At 44.5% G+C, this 20,010-nt stretch overlaps 1 protein-coding gene across 2 annotated transcripts in view; it reads left to right on the plus strand.

Moving 5' to 3' along the window:
- The window catches only part of IFT52 (intraflagellar transport 52), a 236,577-nt gene that overhangs the window by 37,065 nt on the left and 179,502 nt on the right, over window positions 1–20,010 (plus strand). For both annotated transcript variants that reach the window (XM_085619219.1, XM_085619220.1), the window contains exon 2: window positions 8,901–9,025. In XM_085619219.1, the coding sequence (XP_085475345.1) occupies window positions 8,901–9,025 (125 nt within the window). The remainder of the gene's footprint in view (window positions 1–8,900; window positions 9,026–20,010) is intronic.

Here is a 20,010-nt window from a genome sequence, read left to right on the forward strand (position 1 = left end):
CTGCGGCACTTCCCTTTCCCCGTTACCTCCCTGAACTCTTCTTTTCCTCTCTTATACAGCACCCACAAATTTGGCAACCCGGTCCTGAAGATGATCCTGACTAAATAGGATCCAAACGCCATTGACCGATCTTACAGCGCAACTCACGGCGCATTCTCAACTTTGGTTCATAAAAAGTTATATATCTTGTCTAATTACTGAAAAGAACTAAATCTACTGAACCATTCATCCTTGTACATATTTTTTCATCACCTTGTCACCTTGCGTCTTTCGCTGTGTTTTTCACTTGTCACCTGCGCCGTCACTCATTGCATCACGAGCACAACGTGCACATAGTCCTTTTGGGTTGCCTTCGCAATTTATGCTCACAGTGCTGCTATAATTGTTTTGTATAAACTGAGATTTTAAATATATGATGCCATGAGCACTTTTGAAAGAATACCGGGAGTCTCCCCTTTTTGCTGCTGCCTTGTAATGTCGTGTACATACATATGTATCTGTCTTCCTCATTGAATCCGGTTGAGACATTGTTGTAAATTATGTAGACTGATTCCAAGCACCCCGCAGGATATGTTGGCCTAGAGACCAGCTAGCTCACTGTGCCACCATAAGCCCCCTTATCCCTACCAGAGAGCAAATGATTTCTGGTAATCCTTGAACATGACAACCCTGACCCCTCAGGGATCGTGGTAACAGATCAGAACCTTTTGCACAGTCACTTGTGCTTACCTATGCTCAGAGAAATGTACAGAGAATGCACAGTGGGGCGTTTTCAATATATTTATTGAACCAACGTTATTCTTGTATAGAATACATGTGCTGTGATAATCAGTAAGTAGACAGGACAGATGAAAGTGATTACAAGCACCTAAAGAGTGAATAGTAGATATAGTTCTACCATGGTGCTAAAACAGTGTATATTTGCGGTAATATAAACAGGGTAGTTATCTGGTGTACTCCTACTATGCAAACCCTACTCTGCATGTACATGGAGTGTATGTAGATGTGAACAGTAGCGGTGCGTCCATTAGGTCATTGGGGCGTAGCCTCCTCCGCCCACAGCATCGCCTGCAGCGTCGGCGTCTTTGAACTTAAGTAGTCTGAATCAGTTTACTTAAGTTCAAAGAAGCAGAGGGAGAACTGACAATCATGTCAGTCAGCATGACGTCGGACCGCCCACCCCCGTCAGAGTCTGAAGGGGGTGGGCGGTCCAACGTCATGTTGACTGACATGATTGTCAGACGGACCAGGCAGGGCTCCGTGCCCAGTCATGCGCACTAGTGTCTGCTCTGGCTGGCGCATGCCCATTAGGAGACCGAGGGTTGAGCAAAGGCTCAAACCTCGGTCTCCTAATGGGCAGGCGGGCGAGCAGTAACCGTGCCCTAAGCCAATCCTGGTGCTGGGAATGGCTGAGAGCCTGAGAGGGGCTGTAGGCGCCAACGGACGGACCCGAGGCGGCACGGACGTGCTCAGGACCTCAGGTAGGATAAGGATTTTTAAAAATTTATCTTAACACTCCCCCCGGCCCCCACCCCCGAGCGACATCTCCCCCCCCCCCGCGAGCCGCGACTGCTCACAGCCTGGCATGAACCTTTATGAGTCCCAAAAGTTTCATCTTTACCTTCTTTGCCCTTTTAAAATTATCCACAAAGTCCAGGCACTGATCAGAGGGAATTATAACTTTCAGTTTATGCAGCCACTGTATCTAAAATACTTTAAAGGAATATTTTAAAGCGTAATTATCGTTACCTAAATCAAAATTGGCATCCATTTTTATCAGGATCAAAAGAATGAAAGTCACATCTACCCTGCCAGGTTTTGACACCACAGCTTGAGACTAAATGTTTTTAACTACGTATACAATTATATAGTTTTATGCGAAATAGAGTTTTGGGGATAATTAAAATCGACGTGTTTTAAGGTACAGACAACATGTAAAACTTCGTGCACCACACGATCTCCTTGGTCTTTGGACAGTCCGGGCAGTTCTTGTGGTTCACATTGCACGTTCCGCATTAAGAACCCCCGAAAGTGTATGAACCGCAAGGAACTTTCGAAATTCATTAACTTATCCGGTTGACCTGCAGAGCAATTTTGGATATTAAATCAAGCCTGAAATCGGCTTTTTCAAAATTGAAAATTAGCGTGTTTTGAAATTTGCTAAATATTTTCAAGTATGTCCTTCACACAAACACTGTTGTCTCTATCCTCATTCTCACAGAGTTGATAACCGCTAAAAGTAATCGGTTGTTGGTTGGATAAGACTGCAGACATTCTTCAAGAGGACCAAGTGGTCTGGCATCTCATAGCCTGGCATGAACCTTTCTGAGTCCTAAAAGTTTAATTTTGACCTTCTTTGCTCTTTTAAAATGATCCACAAAACGATGCAGCAGGTCAAAAGCATTTCCTTCTCGGAACGTCATTGGCGCAAGACAAGAAGGCTTATGTGTAAACAGTAGTCCATGTTTACACACAGCTGACCTAGCGCTGCATTAAAGCAACAGTAGGCATCTGCCTGACGACACCACAGTTTGTAACACAGGTGCGTCACCCGGGATGCGTCCGACATTGCTTGGGTTCAGTGGGACAGTGAGCCTGGCATGAAATGCACAGGTGGTGCCGTTGTCCAACCATGCGGGCACTGGGCATAGATACCTGAGGCCCAGCGCTGTATTCTATCATGTGATCTTGTGCACATGGCTTTAGATTCATGCTTTCGTTAATTTGGAGACAATGGTCTCCGGCGGCGTGGAAGGTGTGAGAGCGGGCGGGTCTGTGGGGCACTGTCTGAGGGAATCTTCTGTCGAGATTTCATCAGCGTCAGTTCAGTCTGAAGAGCTGAATTTGCAAAGCCACGCTACTGTTTAGAGATGCTTCTTGATCTGTGACCAGGGCTTTAAGTGGGCCGGGTCCCTCAGGGTCTTAGACCAGGTACATGGAAACGGATCGCTATTGGGCATTAAATTCATGCCCTTACCTTTACTGTCAAAAACACTTATGCACTTTTCTGAACAGCAAGTGCAAAACATGTTAACGTAATCCATTCCAGAGATTTAGTTTTTGTTTATATTACACGTGGTTTATTTTATCCTGCATTACCCAAAAGTGTTAACTATTTTGTGTAGTGCTTACTCTTGTATAGCGCATAGTTTGAAGTCTGTCTCCTCCAGGACCATGACTGAGAGCTTTGGAGTCGAGGCTGAAGGCAGCGCCAGTTTCGCACAGACCAATGGTCACATATTTAATTTCCATATGTGATAATACCCGTCCATTAATAACTGTAGAATTTATATTTTACGCATGTAGGCGAATAAGGTTGAAAACGCAGAGCACAACCCGTTGTTCTCCCCTTGCCCAGCTTGCTTACCCTGGTGACTCCTGCAGGCTTGGTGGGGATGCTTGTTAAAAACCGGGGGTTGCATTACGCAAACTAGATTTTTGGGAGATTGGAGGTTAGTGGATTTTTGGTGCCTTCCGTGGAACAGCTCGTGATTTATTTAAAGCCATGTCACAGTAGTGCAGAGCACAGATTTCTGATGATTATAAACGTAGCTTCCCTCTGCAAAGACCCACATATGATTTATGATATTGGATTAAATGACGTGCTATTTACACATTTGGAAACAAATCCCCTCATTTCCAGCTGCCATTGCAACAATAAGTGACCTGCTCCCACCCGCTGTTGCATACTGATTTGCAGCTGGCCGTGCTGTGTTTCTCAACACCAGAGCAGTTTAGCAGCAAAGCAATTCCTGCAGTGTTGGTGTATTGTTTTTTCTGTCTCTCTTCCCCCTCTAGGCCCATTTTATTTTCTGGAATGTCCTCTGCATGTAGTGACCTCTGATCTCAGTCGGTGTTGAGTCCAACATCATTCTTGTCTAGGGGGGCCTTCAATCTGAGGTTTACAAGTGATGTCTCTCCCCTTTAAGCTGCCTCCATTAAAGCTGTAATTTGTTTGCCTGTTTGACCAGGAGAGTTCCCCCCCCCCGAAGGTGTGTCTGCACTGTTCCATGCGTGCACCTTTGTACTTGTGGGCTGGACATTCTGTGCTTTTGTATGTATCAGTACTCATATTAGTCTTAACTCGTTGCTATGGTTGGCTCTCCATTACCAGCGCTCAGATCAGAGACGCCATAGTTCAAGCTAAAATGGATGGGTAGGCCGCCTGGACGATAAACATGCATGTTGTCAGCTAGTCCTTTAGGCGAAAACACTATTGCTAACTTTCCAAATTGATAACTTTCCAAATTGATAACTATTACAGAAAAGAATTGTATGTCTTTTCATTCTACGCATCCTTCTGTGCTCTCGACTTGAATTGCACGTCTCAAAAGCTGTTTTGTCATCGCGCTCGCTTGCCGCTGTGCTGCATGCCATTAATTTTACGCCTTCACCACTTTCAAATGTCACCAGCCATCACTGGATGTGAAGCCAAAAATCACCCCCAAAGGACGATCCAACCCCATTACCTGGCGAAAGAGAATGTCAGAGCCTGGTCACAAACACCCCCTCACGGAGATGTCAGACCGCTGCGTGTTGAAGTCTCAGCATCCAAGGACCCTCAGTGTCAGCGGAAGTGCTTCCTCTGCTAAGCTTTTGAGATGCTCATTATTTATAATAGAAAGCATCCTTGTGATGTACATATAGATTAGCAATGTTACGGATATGTAGATATCCCTGTCGCCCTGTGGATGAAGTTAGAATGACATTTGTACATTGTGCGTAAAAAGGCCTTGTACATGGTGCTCAAGGCAATGTGATAATGTTATGCAAAGCTAGATGTGCAAACAGAAGTAGTTTTAGAGAAACAAATTGAACATTGTCATGTACGTGAATATGTGTAAAAGGTCACAGCAGAACTGTTATTGTGCAAAATTAGGGCAATATAAGAAAATGTGCAGCTTGGTTACTTGGGCCTAACCCGGGCACATAATATGACTTTTGAATATTTATTCCAGCTGATCATTAATATTTTGATGCGTTCCTACTTGTTGGAATGGCCATTCTTTGTAAAAATTAGTTGCACAGTCTGTGAGCCAGAAAATCCAAGCTGCAGTGCTCTATGGGAGTCTTCAGTCCTGAAAAAGTGGCTTGCCTATAAAGTAAAGTTCCTAGCTATCGTATCGGAAGCAGCCAAGTATACACAAGGAAGACTTCCTTTCCCGTAACATCTTGGGAAAAAGTCAAAAGTAAAACAATAAACAGTGTCTAGTCAGCAGTCCAGGACCACTTTGATAGTCCCTTGTCACTGTGGCCACTTCCTTTTTCTTCCTGAGAAGGCCTCTTCAATCTTGTTCAGATCCTGAATGAAATTAAATAGAAGCGAGTGAAAATCTAAACTCGCAACATCATGACGGGTTACACATAGGCCAGTAAACAAACTTCAGGACCTTATGCGTCAACCAAATATGACACAGCCTTGCCTGAAGGAAAGCAAAATTATATCCATCTTTACGAAGTTCATCTCTACCCAGGTTGTGTTTAACTGTATGCAATACCAGGTGGGTTAATCCTCGTCTGCGTGTCCTTAATAGAATTGAAACTTTCCGTTACAATAGGACATTTTTCATTCTATGTCGTGACTGGAGGCGAGAAAATGTTGTCTCTCCCCATGGGGGTGGATGTCTATTGTCATAGTCTCATTTGTATGCACCTCACCACATAATATTTTGGGGAATCTGGAAAATAAGGGTAAGAGATCACATGTGAATTACATTTTGTATGTTGAGAAATATGGAAAGTAACCCCCCTGCGGGGTAAATACTCTACTCATAATGTCCAGTGCTCTGACATCTGATACCCTTCAACATGAGATTAGGCATAATAGGGTAGCCGGCTTGGTTGATAACTTCTTCCATGAAAGATATTTATTGGCCTGCCATGACAAAAAAGATTGAGTACCTTGTTGACTTCCTAAAGCATTGAATTCCTAGGTTCAGGAGGAAGGGATAAGCGGATGCCGCTCAGGAGTTTCCTTACCAAGGGGTGTTCCCCCACTAGGTGGTCACCCACCGGTGTATGACCCGCCGATATCACAGACCTGAAGGTGTTGATGCATCTATGGGCCAGACCCTCTAAGGCCAAAGAAGCAAGAAAATATGAGAAATGGACAACATTTTCCCCACCAGATCCAGGTCTTCTTGGTGATACCAGCCCAACCATTGAGCCCACGCCGATCTATACAGTCTGATGGTGCTGTCAGTCCATGCCTTAAAGAGGAGGGACACAGCGTGTTTTGAAAGCTTTGGGACTTTCCAGTGTTTCCTGTAATCCTCCATGCCATAAGAGGGCGAGACCCCTCCAACACTAAATGATGGAGATTCCCCTCTGGATCCTGGAGGAGATCCGGAAAGAGGGGTAGTGGGATTGGAGAATTCCAAGAAAGTTCCAGTAGAAGCAGATACAAGACTTGTGATCATCAAATCGGGGTCACCAACACCAAGTCCCCCTTCTGTATCCGTATTTAAGCCGAGAGGCACAGAATCCTCACAAATGGAAGAAAAGCATCCCCCCTACCCTACCCTGTATGCCAGACCTTGATGAAAGAATCTGTGGCTGTCGCCTCTGGATCTGGTAGCCAACTGAAATACCTGGGAAGTTGATGGTCCAGTCTTGACGCAAATAGGTCCACAAAGAATCGTCCCACTTGATATAATTCGAAGGGTTCAGCTTCTGCCTGAGCTAGTGTCCATGTGAGTGAGTGTGAGTGACACAAACCTGTCATGCGCACAATGCGCTGTTGCAAAGTACAGACCCCGGTGTGGGGCGTAGAGCTCCAGGAGTGAGGTGGCAAGAAACAACTACTGACAGTGAATCAGGCACTAAAACAGGCTATAAATCATGCACCCAGCCGGACGCGCTGTAATTTTCTCAACGATACTATCAGAATGAGCGCGCCAGCATGGGAGACCAGCTAACAAGATGCCCTACATGTGGCGACCTCTAGTGGCCGGCAGCCCCACTGCGTCAGCCCCCACGCGTCGTAGCGCTAATTCCTGAGGGAAAGCGGCTTTGGAGGAGCAATAAGCGCTTCCGCTGACACGCTGAAAAGAAAGATGATGGACGGAGCGCTGAAACTTCTCAGTCACAGATCTGGGTTGAATCCATCATCATTCTTTAGCTCACTTCGCCACCTCAGTTCAGACCCAGCTATGTGCAAATCAGTCTTGACGCTGTGCCTCATGGGAACAGTCCAGCCTGAACTGGCAAGCCAGGTCTTCCCTGAACCAGAAACAAGCATCCTGGGACCGGTTTCTGGGTAACACCCTTCATTGCAAAAAACAATTGATTTAGGCCTAGATCTCTGTACTGGGGTGAATGTATGACATTGTTCTGCATTCTGTCCCTCAATTGTTCTTTTTGCATTTGTCATCCAGAGTGGGACGGGTATGCCCAGATGTGGGTCCCTTGCTCTCCATGCCGTTGGAGTCAAGCTATCCTGGCTGATGAGGGCTGAAAGTCCGAAACCGGTCCTAGGATGCTTGTTTCCAGTCCAGGGAGAACCTGGCCTGGCAGTTCGGGCTGGACTGTTCCCATTGGACGGAGGGTCAAGACTGATTTGCATATGGGTGGGTCCAAACTGGAATGGCATGGTGAGCAAAAAAATGATGGATTTAGTCCCAGATCTCTGTACTGGGGTGAATGTATGACATGTTCTTTTTGCATTTGTCACCCAGAGTAGGACGGGTATGCCCAGACGTGGGTCCCGTGCTCCTCATGCCACTAGTTTCAAGCTTCCTGGATGATGAAGGCTGAAAGCCCGAAACCGGTCCTAGGATGTTTTTTTCCAGTCCAGGGAGGACCTGGCCTGGCAGTTCAGGCTGGACTGTTCCCATTGGGCTCAGGGTCAAGGCTGATTTGCATTTGGCTGGATCCAAACTGGAATGGCATGGTGAGCAAAAAACGATGGATTTAGGCTCAGCTCTGTACTGGGGTGAATGTATGACATTGTTCTGCATTCTGTCCATCAATTGTTCTTTTTGCGCTGAAAAGAAAGGCATACAAGAAATATGAGGCACCCGAATCGCCTTTTATCCCCTTCAGCGCGGCGCGGATTTCCACACTGTGCTGAAGGTTCTGTGCGCGGGCGGGGCCATGACAGAGCGGTTCCGTCATGCGCACAGCGCAACCGACGTGCATGACGGAACCGCTTCGTCATGCGCATCGAAGGGGTTAAATATGAGTTTATATCACCACACTAACGGTGTAAAGTAGAAAAATAATGGCAAAGAGGCCGAAGGCACTTAGCTCGGCAGCAAAGAAAGGAGGTGGCAACAGCGACAAGAGACTATCAGAGGGGTCCTGGACTGCTGATTGGACGCTGTTTGCTGTTTCACTCTTGACTTTTCCCCAAAGTGCTATGTGAAAGGAAGTCTTCGTTCTGTTTTATTGGCTGCTTTAATTAAGAGTGAAGAAAGTACAACATAAATCCCACAGCCTATGGTAAAAATGAGTTGTGCAGTACTAGCTTTCTTTCACAAAATCCCACAATCCATGAAAATGAAATCTGCACTAAAATAGTTGGGAGGTTAATCACATAGGAGCCCTGACCACAGAGAAATAGCAGGAGGACTAACATTGACATCTCCACCTAAAGCCTGAAGTCCTTTGAAGTTGGACCAGCTTGCGCCTGTCATTTAAGAATTTCCTCCTTCAAATTAGAACAGGGACTGTACCATGGGCTCCACTTAAAGGACCTAGTAGAAACAACTTGGCTTCCCTGGCGGCTAAGTAAGAATGACAGCTATAGAAACTTTATTACATTACCAGATTCCTGGTATCCCCAGACATATAAATATATTTCTAACACTGGACAGCACATTACCCAAAAAATGTTTGTAGATCAATACATACAGGTGATGCTAATTTTGTTTTACCATGGTCTTTGTTTTCCACTTCAGGTAACCATGGAAAAGGAGAATCGAAATATCATTGCTTTCAATACGTCTAAGAGGGAGATTTTTACCACCACTAGTGGATACAAATCTTTACAGAAGAGACTCCGCTCCAGTTGGAAGATACAGAGGTAAGCTGTTTATTTTCCAACTTGGAAGCTGTTTTTAACGCATATATAGCTTATATACAACAGGATGGCTGCTTGAAATGGATATGAGTATTTTAGTTGATTTTCTCTGGGAGGCACTCATTTTATAATAGATGTAGGCATCCGTCATCTGTGTTATGTTCGATTGAAAATGTGTAATAATTGTAGCTAGAGTTTGAAGAGCAGCATTTTTCAGAACAGTTTTTTTCCCAGAGAATGCCATTAGTTTGCATAGTTTCATCCATGATAATGATAGCAACTACGGAGGGGTAATAACCAGATATATCAGTCTAAAAGATTTGACCAAAAAATGTATTCTCTTGCAGTTAAAAAGTCAGAAGAGAAACCCATTATTTAAGAACTATTAAAACTCAATACAACATTAAGTTGGATTAAAAGTAGTGTGGATTTTTTTTTGTATGTTTCACACACAATTATTCAAATGAAGCACCCACAAAGTTTTCATTTTCTGCGTTGGAATGGTAATCAACATTCTAATATAGGACATAGCCTTTTTTCTTCCTACGTTATGGTCCAAAAGATACCAAAATGCATGAAAGCTATGCAATTGCCCACCCACTCCTTCCTGACTATGCGCAATCAAACCAGGTAAGATATACATTTTCTACACTTGACCACTTTTGAAGATCTACCTTAATTCAATTTCAAAGACTGTTAAACTTCTTATGAGTTTGTGCACCCAGTGGTTATCCTAAAGAAGGTTATTTTCACTTATTAACACAGCACCTATTATTGTGTAACTCCTCCCTAATTCATAATCTGTTCTTATCCCACAGAAAAAAGTAGTTGATGTATAGCTCTTGAAGTACACCATAGGATATGCTTATTTGGCTGTTGGTAGACCTAGCTCTGATGTTTACTATATAGAAAGTGATCCGTAGAGACCCATCACCTAATTAAGAGACACACTACTGGAATCAGATTTAGCCCACAACCAAATTTTATTTCATGTCTTTATTAAGAATTACTCCGATTGTTTGCAGCACATTATCACGAGCTCCTCCATGTGTCTCGACTAGAAGCATGGGCTGCTCTTTAGGTCTCGTGCCTAGCGTTGCAGTGCGCGACATTGCTCGCGTAGCGCGAGACCTCTTGTACGGGGTTTAGAAAGCTACCCACAACGAGCATGTGGGTTTGCTTTCCCCGTCTGGCATTGGCTTGCGCGTGCTTTTTTTTCTCAAAAAAACAACACGCGATTGGGCAAAGGTGGGACAATGTCCCACCTTTGAAACGCCCATTCCCGACGGTGGCCAGCATGCGCAGCAGCGCGCGTTCGCCTCGCTGCCGCGCTCCCTCCCCCCTGCTCCTCTGTGGTGCGCGCGCACCACAAGTTGTTAACCATAGCGATCGCGATGCGATTGCTTTCAGTGCCGCTTTATTTTTCTTTACTTTTGGTATAATCGCGACACCCGCGCTTTACTTTTAATGTTATAAGTAAAGCGCGGGTGCCGCGATTATACCAATAGTAAAGAAATAGAAAAACCATCTATTTCTTTACTTTTGGTATAATCGCGGCACCCGTGCTTTACTTTTAACATTAAAAGTAAAGCGCCGGTGCCGCAATGCTTGTTATATTTAGATGATGAATATCACAGGGCCATCCCTTGGCAAGGCCACCCTGGACTGAAAGCATGTCCTGTGCCTGGGAGTACACCCATGTATATATAATCCTCATATAACGAGAAGTGTATTCCCTTACCCCAGAGGACTCTGGAAAGGATGTGGCACTGCGGCCAGAGCTGGAGAGTTTAGAACTGGGGAACCAGGTTCGAGTCTCGGTGAGAGGTCAGTAGTCCGTCATTCTGATCAGATCAACCAATCTCCTCGGTGCCTTAACAAATGTGACCCTGAGCAATGGATTTGGGGCTCCTGTAAAGCGGTCCAACACCTCCGGGACAAGCTCGCGCTATACATGGCTGCAACACAATATATAAAGATATTTTACATGTGTGTGCGGCAAGGGCACCAATCATGGAACTTTTGAGAGCTAATGTTCACAGCTCTCCCTTTCGGTACAGCTGCACAAAAGGCCCTGCGAAGTGTAAGTGTCCATAGTAACCAGCGTGTATCATGAAGCTAGCAAATACTAGGTTACATTGCATGATAAAATCTTGTATCTCATTACTCATCATCTGATGTGTCACTATGCTGATGTTCAGCTTACAGTCTCTTTTTTTTTTTTTTTTTTTTATTAATCAGCTTGAAGATAATACAATAATTCATACCATATTTATACATCATAGGTATCATTAAAATTTATACATATATATGTGAGGTAGCGGAGTATTGGCGCCGGGTGCATGCTGTCATGGAATGCGTCACTGGGGTCGCTTTGTTGCCCGAGGCTCGCCGATGTTTGTTGAACGTGTGGGAGCCTAATGACTATAATGCGGCTCAGACTCGGTGGGCGGCCCTTGGGAACATGATTGCTAAGAGGGACATCGCACAGCGTTGGGGTTCCCGACGGCCTCCCACCGTGTCAGTATGGAAGGAGAGCATGGATTGGTGCATGTGCAGAGAGAAGACTGTGTATGTGTCTCGGGGTAAGCCGGGGGCGTGGGGTAGAATCTGGGGTCAGTGGAACACGTACCGAGGGAACATCTGCACGCCCCCCCTCGTGGACACATCTGATGCTGCCTTGTCCCCCTGATCCTGAGGTTCCCGGACTATTACATTTTACCTGTTGACGGTTGTGGTTCTCCCGTCGCCCCCACCTCCCTCTTGCTCATCCTCATTGTCCACCTGAGGGTGGAGTATGTATTGTGCAGTTCCCCGGATGTGGTTAGACGCCCCCTTTTTCGATGGTTTCCGCCTTGCTTTTTGGTGTTATTTTCTTTTTCTTTGTTTGTATTTCTAAAATCTATGTATCCTGATAATCTCTGAGGTGTACTCAGTAACTCGTTAATTCGGCTGGGCCCCAGGGGGCCTGTTGCTGCCCTGCTGTTGTTGATCATGTACATATTAGCGGCCGGCCCTGGTGGTTGTAGGCCCATGTTTGTATTGATTTTTATGTACAATAAAGGTTTTCGCAAAAAAAAAAAAATTATACATATCACATAGCACAACTGACGACTTTGTGGAAGAGAGAAATGGACAGTGTGGATAAGACACGGCATGCCTATATAACCATAAAAGCAAAAAAGAGAGAGAGAGAAAAAAAAAAAAGAGAGTAAAAGAATAGAATACAATTACCCAATAGCAAAACTAAATATCTCGCATCAACTATTCAACCATTGCGTAACTGGAGCCCAAATTTGTACCCCCCTTTCGCGTCTCCTCCTACCACCCCTCATGAACACAGCTAATTCCAGATTGTGGAGAGCTAGAATCCTTGCTCTCCAATTCAGAAAAGTAGGAGGGGTAGAACTAACCCATTCCGATCTGATGCACAATCGTGTAACAGACATAGCAATAAATGTAAGAGCTGTGATATAACTCGCTCTTAAAAAAATAGAATCTGTCTCACATCCTAATATTACTAAATCCGGAGATAATTCCACTGGAATTTTAAGACTTGTATTCATAAATGCCTGAACATCTTGAAGAAACTGAGCCAATTTAGAGCAAGTAAAAAACATATGTACGTCGTTAGCTGCTACTAAACCACATCTCGGGCAACTATGCAAGCCCCTACCTCCCCATTTAGATATTTTAGCTGGGGTATAGTAAAGGTCAAATAGAGCCATGTAGCTTTGGGATCGTAAGCTCCCTGAAATTAAGACCGTGCTAGCTAGCTCTAATGTATGAGTAATATCTATACTAGCCTTACCTAACTTAGTTTCCCATTTGATATTATGGAGTCGGAGATCATCCGGGAGGCCTAACAATAGATTTTGATAGAATGGCCCAATTCGCGAATTCTTCAAGATCATATCCATAAGGTTATGCTTTACAAACAAAGTGGGGATATTATGTGAAAGTTTAACTAAATAACTCCGAAGTTGCAGATATTTAAAGAATTCATGCGTATCCAGATTAAACTTATTTTTTAGTAAAAGAAAAGACGCCATGGTGCCCTCATGTGCTAAATCGCCCAAAATAATAATACCCTGATGCCTCCACCGAAATGTGATTTGATCTTGGAAGATAGAAGGTAACAGTCTAGCTGACGACAAAGGAGTAAAGAAATTAACATTAGTGATAGACCATCTATGCCGTACCTTCCTCCACACTGAATACATTGAGATGATCACTTTAAACCTAGTTTTTTTTTAATGTAACTAGGTTCAAGAACTGACAGTAAAATTCCCTTAGCCTCCTCTCCTAATCCAATTTCAAATATAGAAGGTGCACGCCATGGCGGAAGTGTTGCTCTATCGCCAAACAGTGGGACTGCCAGATGTTGCAGTAGGGCTGTCCAACTATATAGCAACAAATTAGGGACAGACCAGCCACCCCTATGCAATGGTAGTTGCATCCATTTAGCTGCCCTACGAGGCTGGCATTATCCCCATAGAAACCTACTACAGCATCTCTCTGCCCGGACAAGGCTAGACTGAGCAAATTCTAATAGAATAGTCCTAAATAAGTAGAGAAATTTAGGCAGAATTAGCATCTTTAGGACATTCCTTCTACCAAAGATTGATAGGTGTAGATTATCTAATATTTGTAGAGTCTGGCCGACAGCATCTATGATAGGCAGGATGTTCATATCAAGTAGCTTATCAACTGATGGTATAATTGTTATCCCTAAATACACAGCGCTTTGAACCACTGGAGCATCAGAGGGAGCCATTGCTGTAGATTGTACCACCTGCGTTTTCTGGGCGTTAAGTTTATAGCCCGAGCACTGGCCAAACTGTTGTGCTAAATTTTTAATAGTAGAGAATGCGGTAGAAACATCACTAGTCAGTACCATAATATCATCGGCGTATGCAAAAATTTTAAATTCATACGTATTGATCGTAACCGGAGATATATTTAAAGAGAGTTCAAGTTTGCACAAAAATGGATCTATATAAAGTGCAAATAGGAGGGGTGAGCAGGGACAGCCCTGCCTAGTGCCCCTGCTGATATCAAATGGTCTTGATAAGATCCCTGATATAGATAGGGTTGCGAGAGGTTTAATATATAGTGACTGCAGGGCATAAATAAACTCTGAACAAAACCCCTTCCAGTGCAGAACTTTCCACAGGAACCCCCAGGCAACCCTGTCAAACGCTTTTTCCGCGTCTAACAGGATTGCACCAAGGGGGGAACCCGTGACTTGAGCCCAGTCCAACAATACTATAACTCGACGAACATGGTCTGCCGTGTCTCTGCCGGGGATGAAGCCATGTTGGCGAATAGACACTAATGGTGATATCACTAATGCCAACCTTGTAGCTAATATTTTTGCAAAAATCTTATTATCAGTGTTAATCCATGATATCGGCCAGAATGATGCAGGATTGAGCTCTGGCTTATTCTTCTTCTTAAAAAGAATAATAGTTGTAAAACACCAGGAGTCTGGGATACGACCCAATTGTGCATTTCTGAGGATTGCTAGGAAGTCTTCCCGTATCTCGGTGCGAAATGTGGAATAAAATTCCAAAGGAATTGAGTCCGGACCGGCCGCCTTGCCCTTGGCTAGCGAATTCAATGCCAGTTCCACTTCATCCCATTCTATTGGGGCTGCCAAAATAATATTCTGCTGATCCATTACTTTTGAGGTGTTAAGATCATTAACAAAGGTGGCGAACTCATTGTCTGTATTACTATCATTAGATTCCTCAGTATATAGGGATCTATAAAACTCGGAAAAAACAGCCAAAACTCCCTCAGGAGTATCATGAATATGCCCCTGGGTATCTTTGATCTTAACAATACGATTGGCATGTGCTCGTTGCTGAAGTCGTTTGGCAAGGACCGTGCCAGATTGTTTACCAATCTTGTACATCATCTGACGATACTGAAGATATTTGGCTGCCAGGTCCTGTTCAAAAAATTCAAGCAGGGAAGCCTTGATAAGTGCGACCTGAGTTTGACTGTATGTTATATCGCGTCCCTCCCTAATTGCATCGATAAGAAGGACCTCTGCACACCTTAATGTGTCAACCCGGGCATTAGTCTGGTCGTGTATTTGCCTCTGCCGAAAATGTGAAAAGCTTTTTGTTTCACCTCGATTTGCTGCCTTGAGCACATCCCAAACAAAGTTACTGGGTGCCGATCCCCTATTAAGGTTTAAAAACTCAGATACCCATGGCCTCATATAATCTAAATAAGGTTGTTCAGACAGAAGCTTTCTCTCGAAAGTCCATGCTCTAAAAGGCTTCGAGTGGGGATTTAATATAACATCGATGATCAGCGGATTATGATCAGATATTATACGAGGTGTGATTGAAATTGAAGTATTATCTACAAACTGATCAGAAAAGAAAACATAGTCCAAACGCACCATTTTTTTATGAGGGGCCGAAAAGTATGTACAGCCGTCCAGGTGTTTCTTATGGTAAAACCACAGATCAATCATTGAATGCTCCTGAACCAGTGCTTGCAACGCTCTGAATGCTCTAGGTTTCTTGCCCACATATTTTATTTGCCCTAGAAGATTAAAATCGGCGGGGAGATTGATATTAAAGTCACCGCAGAGACAAATAGGATGGGGCCAGGAAGCTAATTCTACATTTAAATAATGCAGGACTGCGGGGTCGACAACATTTGAACTATACACAGTACAAATGGTCAGTGATCTGCCATTAATTAGAAACTCGGAAATAGCCCAGCGCCCCCCATTATCTTGAGAGGTTCTAACACAGGAACCTAGCCCCCGTTTTGCCAAAATTGCCAGCCCTCTAATCATAGAAGACTGTCGGGAACAACCTATTAAGTCAAACCTGGGAATTTTCAATTGATCACGGTTGTTCCACAGTATGTGAGTCTCCTGCAAACATAATATCTCTAGATGTAGAGCCTGAACAACCCTCGAAAATAATGCTCTCTTCTTCCCATCATTGAGACCACAAACATTCCACGATGCTATACGGATTTTACCCCCTGCCATTGAGTCCTTCACACAGCAAAACAATGTCTAAGATGACTATAATAATAACCCTGACACCCTGATAAAAACTGTTCAATTTATCAAGCTTTTTTCCTTTTTTTAAGTGCACCATTTACCCGCCCCCCCTCCCCGAGGAGTGTCCCACCCTTGACCCCCCTGAGCCAAACTTCCCCACCCACCCCACCCCATCCCGCTCGAACCCATACCCCCCATCCAAGGCATTCGGACCGAGGTCCAAGTGATGGAGGTGCTGGTAGTGGCCAGAGCACCCACCCCCTGAAGACACTGCTAACTGAAGAAAAATAAAAAGAAAAAAAATATATACATATTCTTCGGGGCATGCCCTCGGGGAAGATGCATAATTAGAAAAACCTTTCATATCACAATAAGCTGAGAGCAGCATCGACCCCGCAAATAGGGATTGCCCCCACAGAAAAGCTTACATCAATACGGATTCTAAGAAAGAAGAAAAAAAGGCTTAGATCCCAACTGCAGCTGCTTGCTAAATTGAATCCAAAAATGTTTTAGCCAAGATTTCAGACTCAAAAAATTTCGTCTGAGCCTGATGGACAACTTTAAGCTTGGCGGGGAAGAGTAAGAAAACCTGTGCCCCTTTAGATTGAAAAGGGGTAATAAGTTGACGGAGCCGCCACCTCCGTTCAACAGTGGCTGGACAGAAGTCCGGCCTTACAAAAAAATGACAACTCTTCCCTGACCTTTGCCTGTCTGGCCTGGCTAAATCATAGATCCTTTCTCTGGCTAAGAAGTTGTGCAAACAAATTAAAATAGCACGAGGTCTATTGGCTGTTTGATCCGGGCGATGTTTGGGCTTAAAAGGAAAGCGGTGAGCATGCTGAATTTCCAGCTGCCAGTCCCATTCCTTGACCTCTGGAAATGCCTCTGTAAATAAATCAACCACAAACTGCCTGGTAACAGAACCCTCCAAACCCTCGGGAACCCCGAAAATTCTTAGATTGTTTCTTCTAGCTCGATTTTCCATGTCCACAAGCTTCCATTGGACGTCCTCCCGCTGAGATTGGATTGTTTCTATGGCGGTTTTTTGGGTCACTAGATCATCTTCCAAAGTGGAGATCCACGTCTCAGCTTCTGCGACCCTAGATGCTATGTCTGTGCAAGTCTTGATCACTCTTCGGAGTGAATTCTGGACCCTGCGACACGCACCCTGTGCTCTGGCGCTCTCCTGTCGTGTCTCCTCACGATGAGCCATTATCGTTTGATAGATTATAGCTAATGTCATGGGGCTAGTAGAGGGGTCCGTCTTGGGGTCAAAATCATTAACGGCTAAATCTTTAGGGTTAGCATGTGAGCCAGGCTGTGCAGAAAAGGAATAGTCCCAGGCTAGAGAACCATCATCCGTACCAGGATCCTGAGGTACCCTACGAACTGTAGGGGGGGCATTCGGGGGATCAGTAGGATTCGAAACATCATTGATACGCCAGTCACCCACCTCACTGCTCTCATCATCGTCCTTGTCGGACCAAACCTTATCAAACCCTTCATCATCTGCAGAAGACCCCATATGATCAGATAAGAAGTAAAAATTATCTCCGTCAGTATCGAAATCATTGTTTAGAGGCACAGAAGGCAAAGAAACTTGCGATATAATTGTGTGAGAAGAATGGGCTGCCTCTGCTGATTGTATAATGGATGATAGGCCTGGCGGGACTACATCTCCCAGCATTCCATTTAATTGCACACCCGAGAATAACACGGGTTTTGTACTTTGGATATCTTCCTTTATGTGCTCTAGAGATAGCGCTGTCGTCATTGCACTTGCAGTATTTCCAAGCGAAGTTATGGAGGAAGTTTTAAAAGAGGCGGTGTTTACCTTACCAATTGAAGAGCTTGCGGTGTCCGTAAGCCGAGCAGAGGAGAGAGTGGAAGATTCAATGGCAGCGAAGCCCTGAAGACTTTTATTGATGTTCACGGCCGCCCGGGATTTAAACATTGCCGGCACTGGAGGCGAAGTCAGCTTCACTGTTTTCCCAGCTCTGCCGCCCAACTGGCCTCGCTTGGGAACCTCCGCCGATGGCGCTGACACCGGCATCGCCTCTGCCGCCACTGCTACCGCCGCTACCGGGGTCTGAATTGCAGATTTGGTCGAGACCCGAGGCGTATTCTTCACTTTTGGGGGCATCCCCACGGCGCTGCCACCACTGCGGCAGGATCCAAAGCGGGAGAAATGATGGGCGGCAAGCACAGGTAACAGTCCAGCCGCCGATGTGGATCGTATTAGCAGAAAGCGATGCCGTAGCTTGCGGAAATGACAGCTGATGTGCCGAAGCATCTCAGGTTTACGAGCATATATTAAATTGATTGCCCCATGCTGTACATACAGAGCAGAATTAGCAGGTCATCGGGAGTGGGAGAGTGCCAACAGCCAGCTCACTCGGCCAGAATGCTGGCCGCCATCTTTGCCTCTCAGCTTACAGTCTCTAGAAGCATTTTTGTTCACTCATGCCTCACAGCTTGTATTTCTGCTTCGTCTGTATCCACTCTGTTAAAATTAAGACATACCATCAATACCAGCACCCTGGCTCCTTGTGGAAGGCAGACAAAGCATCGCCATTCTCCACAGTCCGGTCAATATAAGACCCTGCTTGTTTTATAAAACAAGTGCTATATGCCCCTCTTCTAAGCACTGCAATGCATTTGTTATTGTGACACAGTCTAATGCTACGCAATTGTTCGAATTGTGAAAGGGAGAAAAGTTGAAAGGGCCCGCCCGATTCAAACTTGCAGGATGCAGACACAAGAATACAAACAAGCCCTTAATTTCCCGGGCAATCTTGCCACCGTTTTCGCCCCACAGAAGAGGAGTTAAAGAAGGGTATTTTAGGGGTTCTCAAGGGCCCAGTTCCTCCTTAGAATAAGGTGGATTTCATCATACAGGTCTTGCATTCGATGGCGCTTTCTGTCCGAGAACATCTCTCAGCCATGGTTTGTGTACCTGGTTCACGTGCTTGGAAATTCAGTGCCTCCTTTATATTTCTTGTGACATGATCACATTTCTCTTCACGCTTAGCACACCCCAGACCTCTATGCTTCTCTTTTGCAAACTCCTCGTGGTGCTCGTTTTTTTAAATGTCTTTCAATAAATTTACAACAACAGTCTAAAAATGTCACAAATTCATCCTTACCTAGTTTGTGAGCTTCTAATCATTTCAGCTAGCTTTCTTTGGTCGCACTCCCTCTGAAGATATAAAACGCCCTAAATAACATAGTTTTCTATGTCCAGATTTGTATTTAAATGTCTTCAAAGTCAAACCATATTCTTTTTCTCTCTCTAGTATGTTTCTGACACTCTCATTATGAAGTACCATTAATTAAAACATCATTTTGAAACTATCTGACACCGACCAGATCTCTTAACATCATTCTCACTGAGACTGCAGATGTCAGATTGAAAGACATTTTTACTAATTTTTAGTCTCCTATGGAAGTTATATATGCTGTCAAATCTTGCGACTGCCTATGTAGGAAAATATCATAAAACACTAAAGCCAAAGCCACAGTGGTGAAAATGGTGGCCTTTGTCAGCATATACATTATCTCCAAAATGTTGAGTGATGGCCGGGTACCTGTACACAACATCCTCCATGTTTTGGACTCTAGAGTCCACACAACGGTGAGTCTCTATTTGGCCTTCCTGAAACAGTAATTGGAGCCAATCACTTCTTGGATTGGACAGGTACAATGACCACTAATTTGCACAATCTTTGTAATTCTTTCTCTACTGCTTCATGTACATGGACAGGTAATCTTCTCACCTTAGACACAACCAGGACTGCTTACCTCTTTGATTTTAATTTTAAGTGGATATGCCTTCAATCAGCCCAACTTTTAGCTGAAAACTTCAGGAAACATCTTCATCACATCCATCTTGAACCACAATGCTCTGTACCAGCTGTTGTGCAATCAGATAAAAAAACCCTCCCAATTC

This window comes from Triturus cristatus, chromosome 7 (genome assembly GCF_964204655.1).
Source record: "Triturus cristatus chromosome 7, aTriCri1.1, whole genome shotgun sequence".
NCBI classification, from domain to species: Eukaryota; Metazoa; Chordata; class Amphibia; order Caudata; family Salamandridae; genus Triturus; species Triturus cristatus.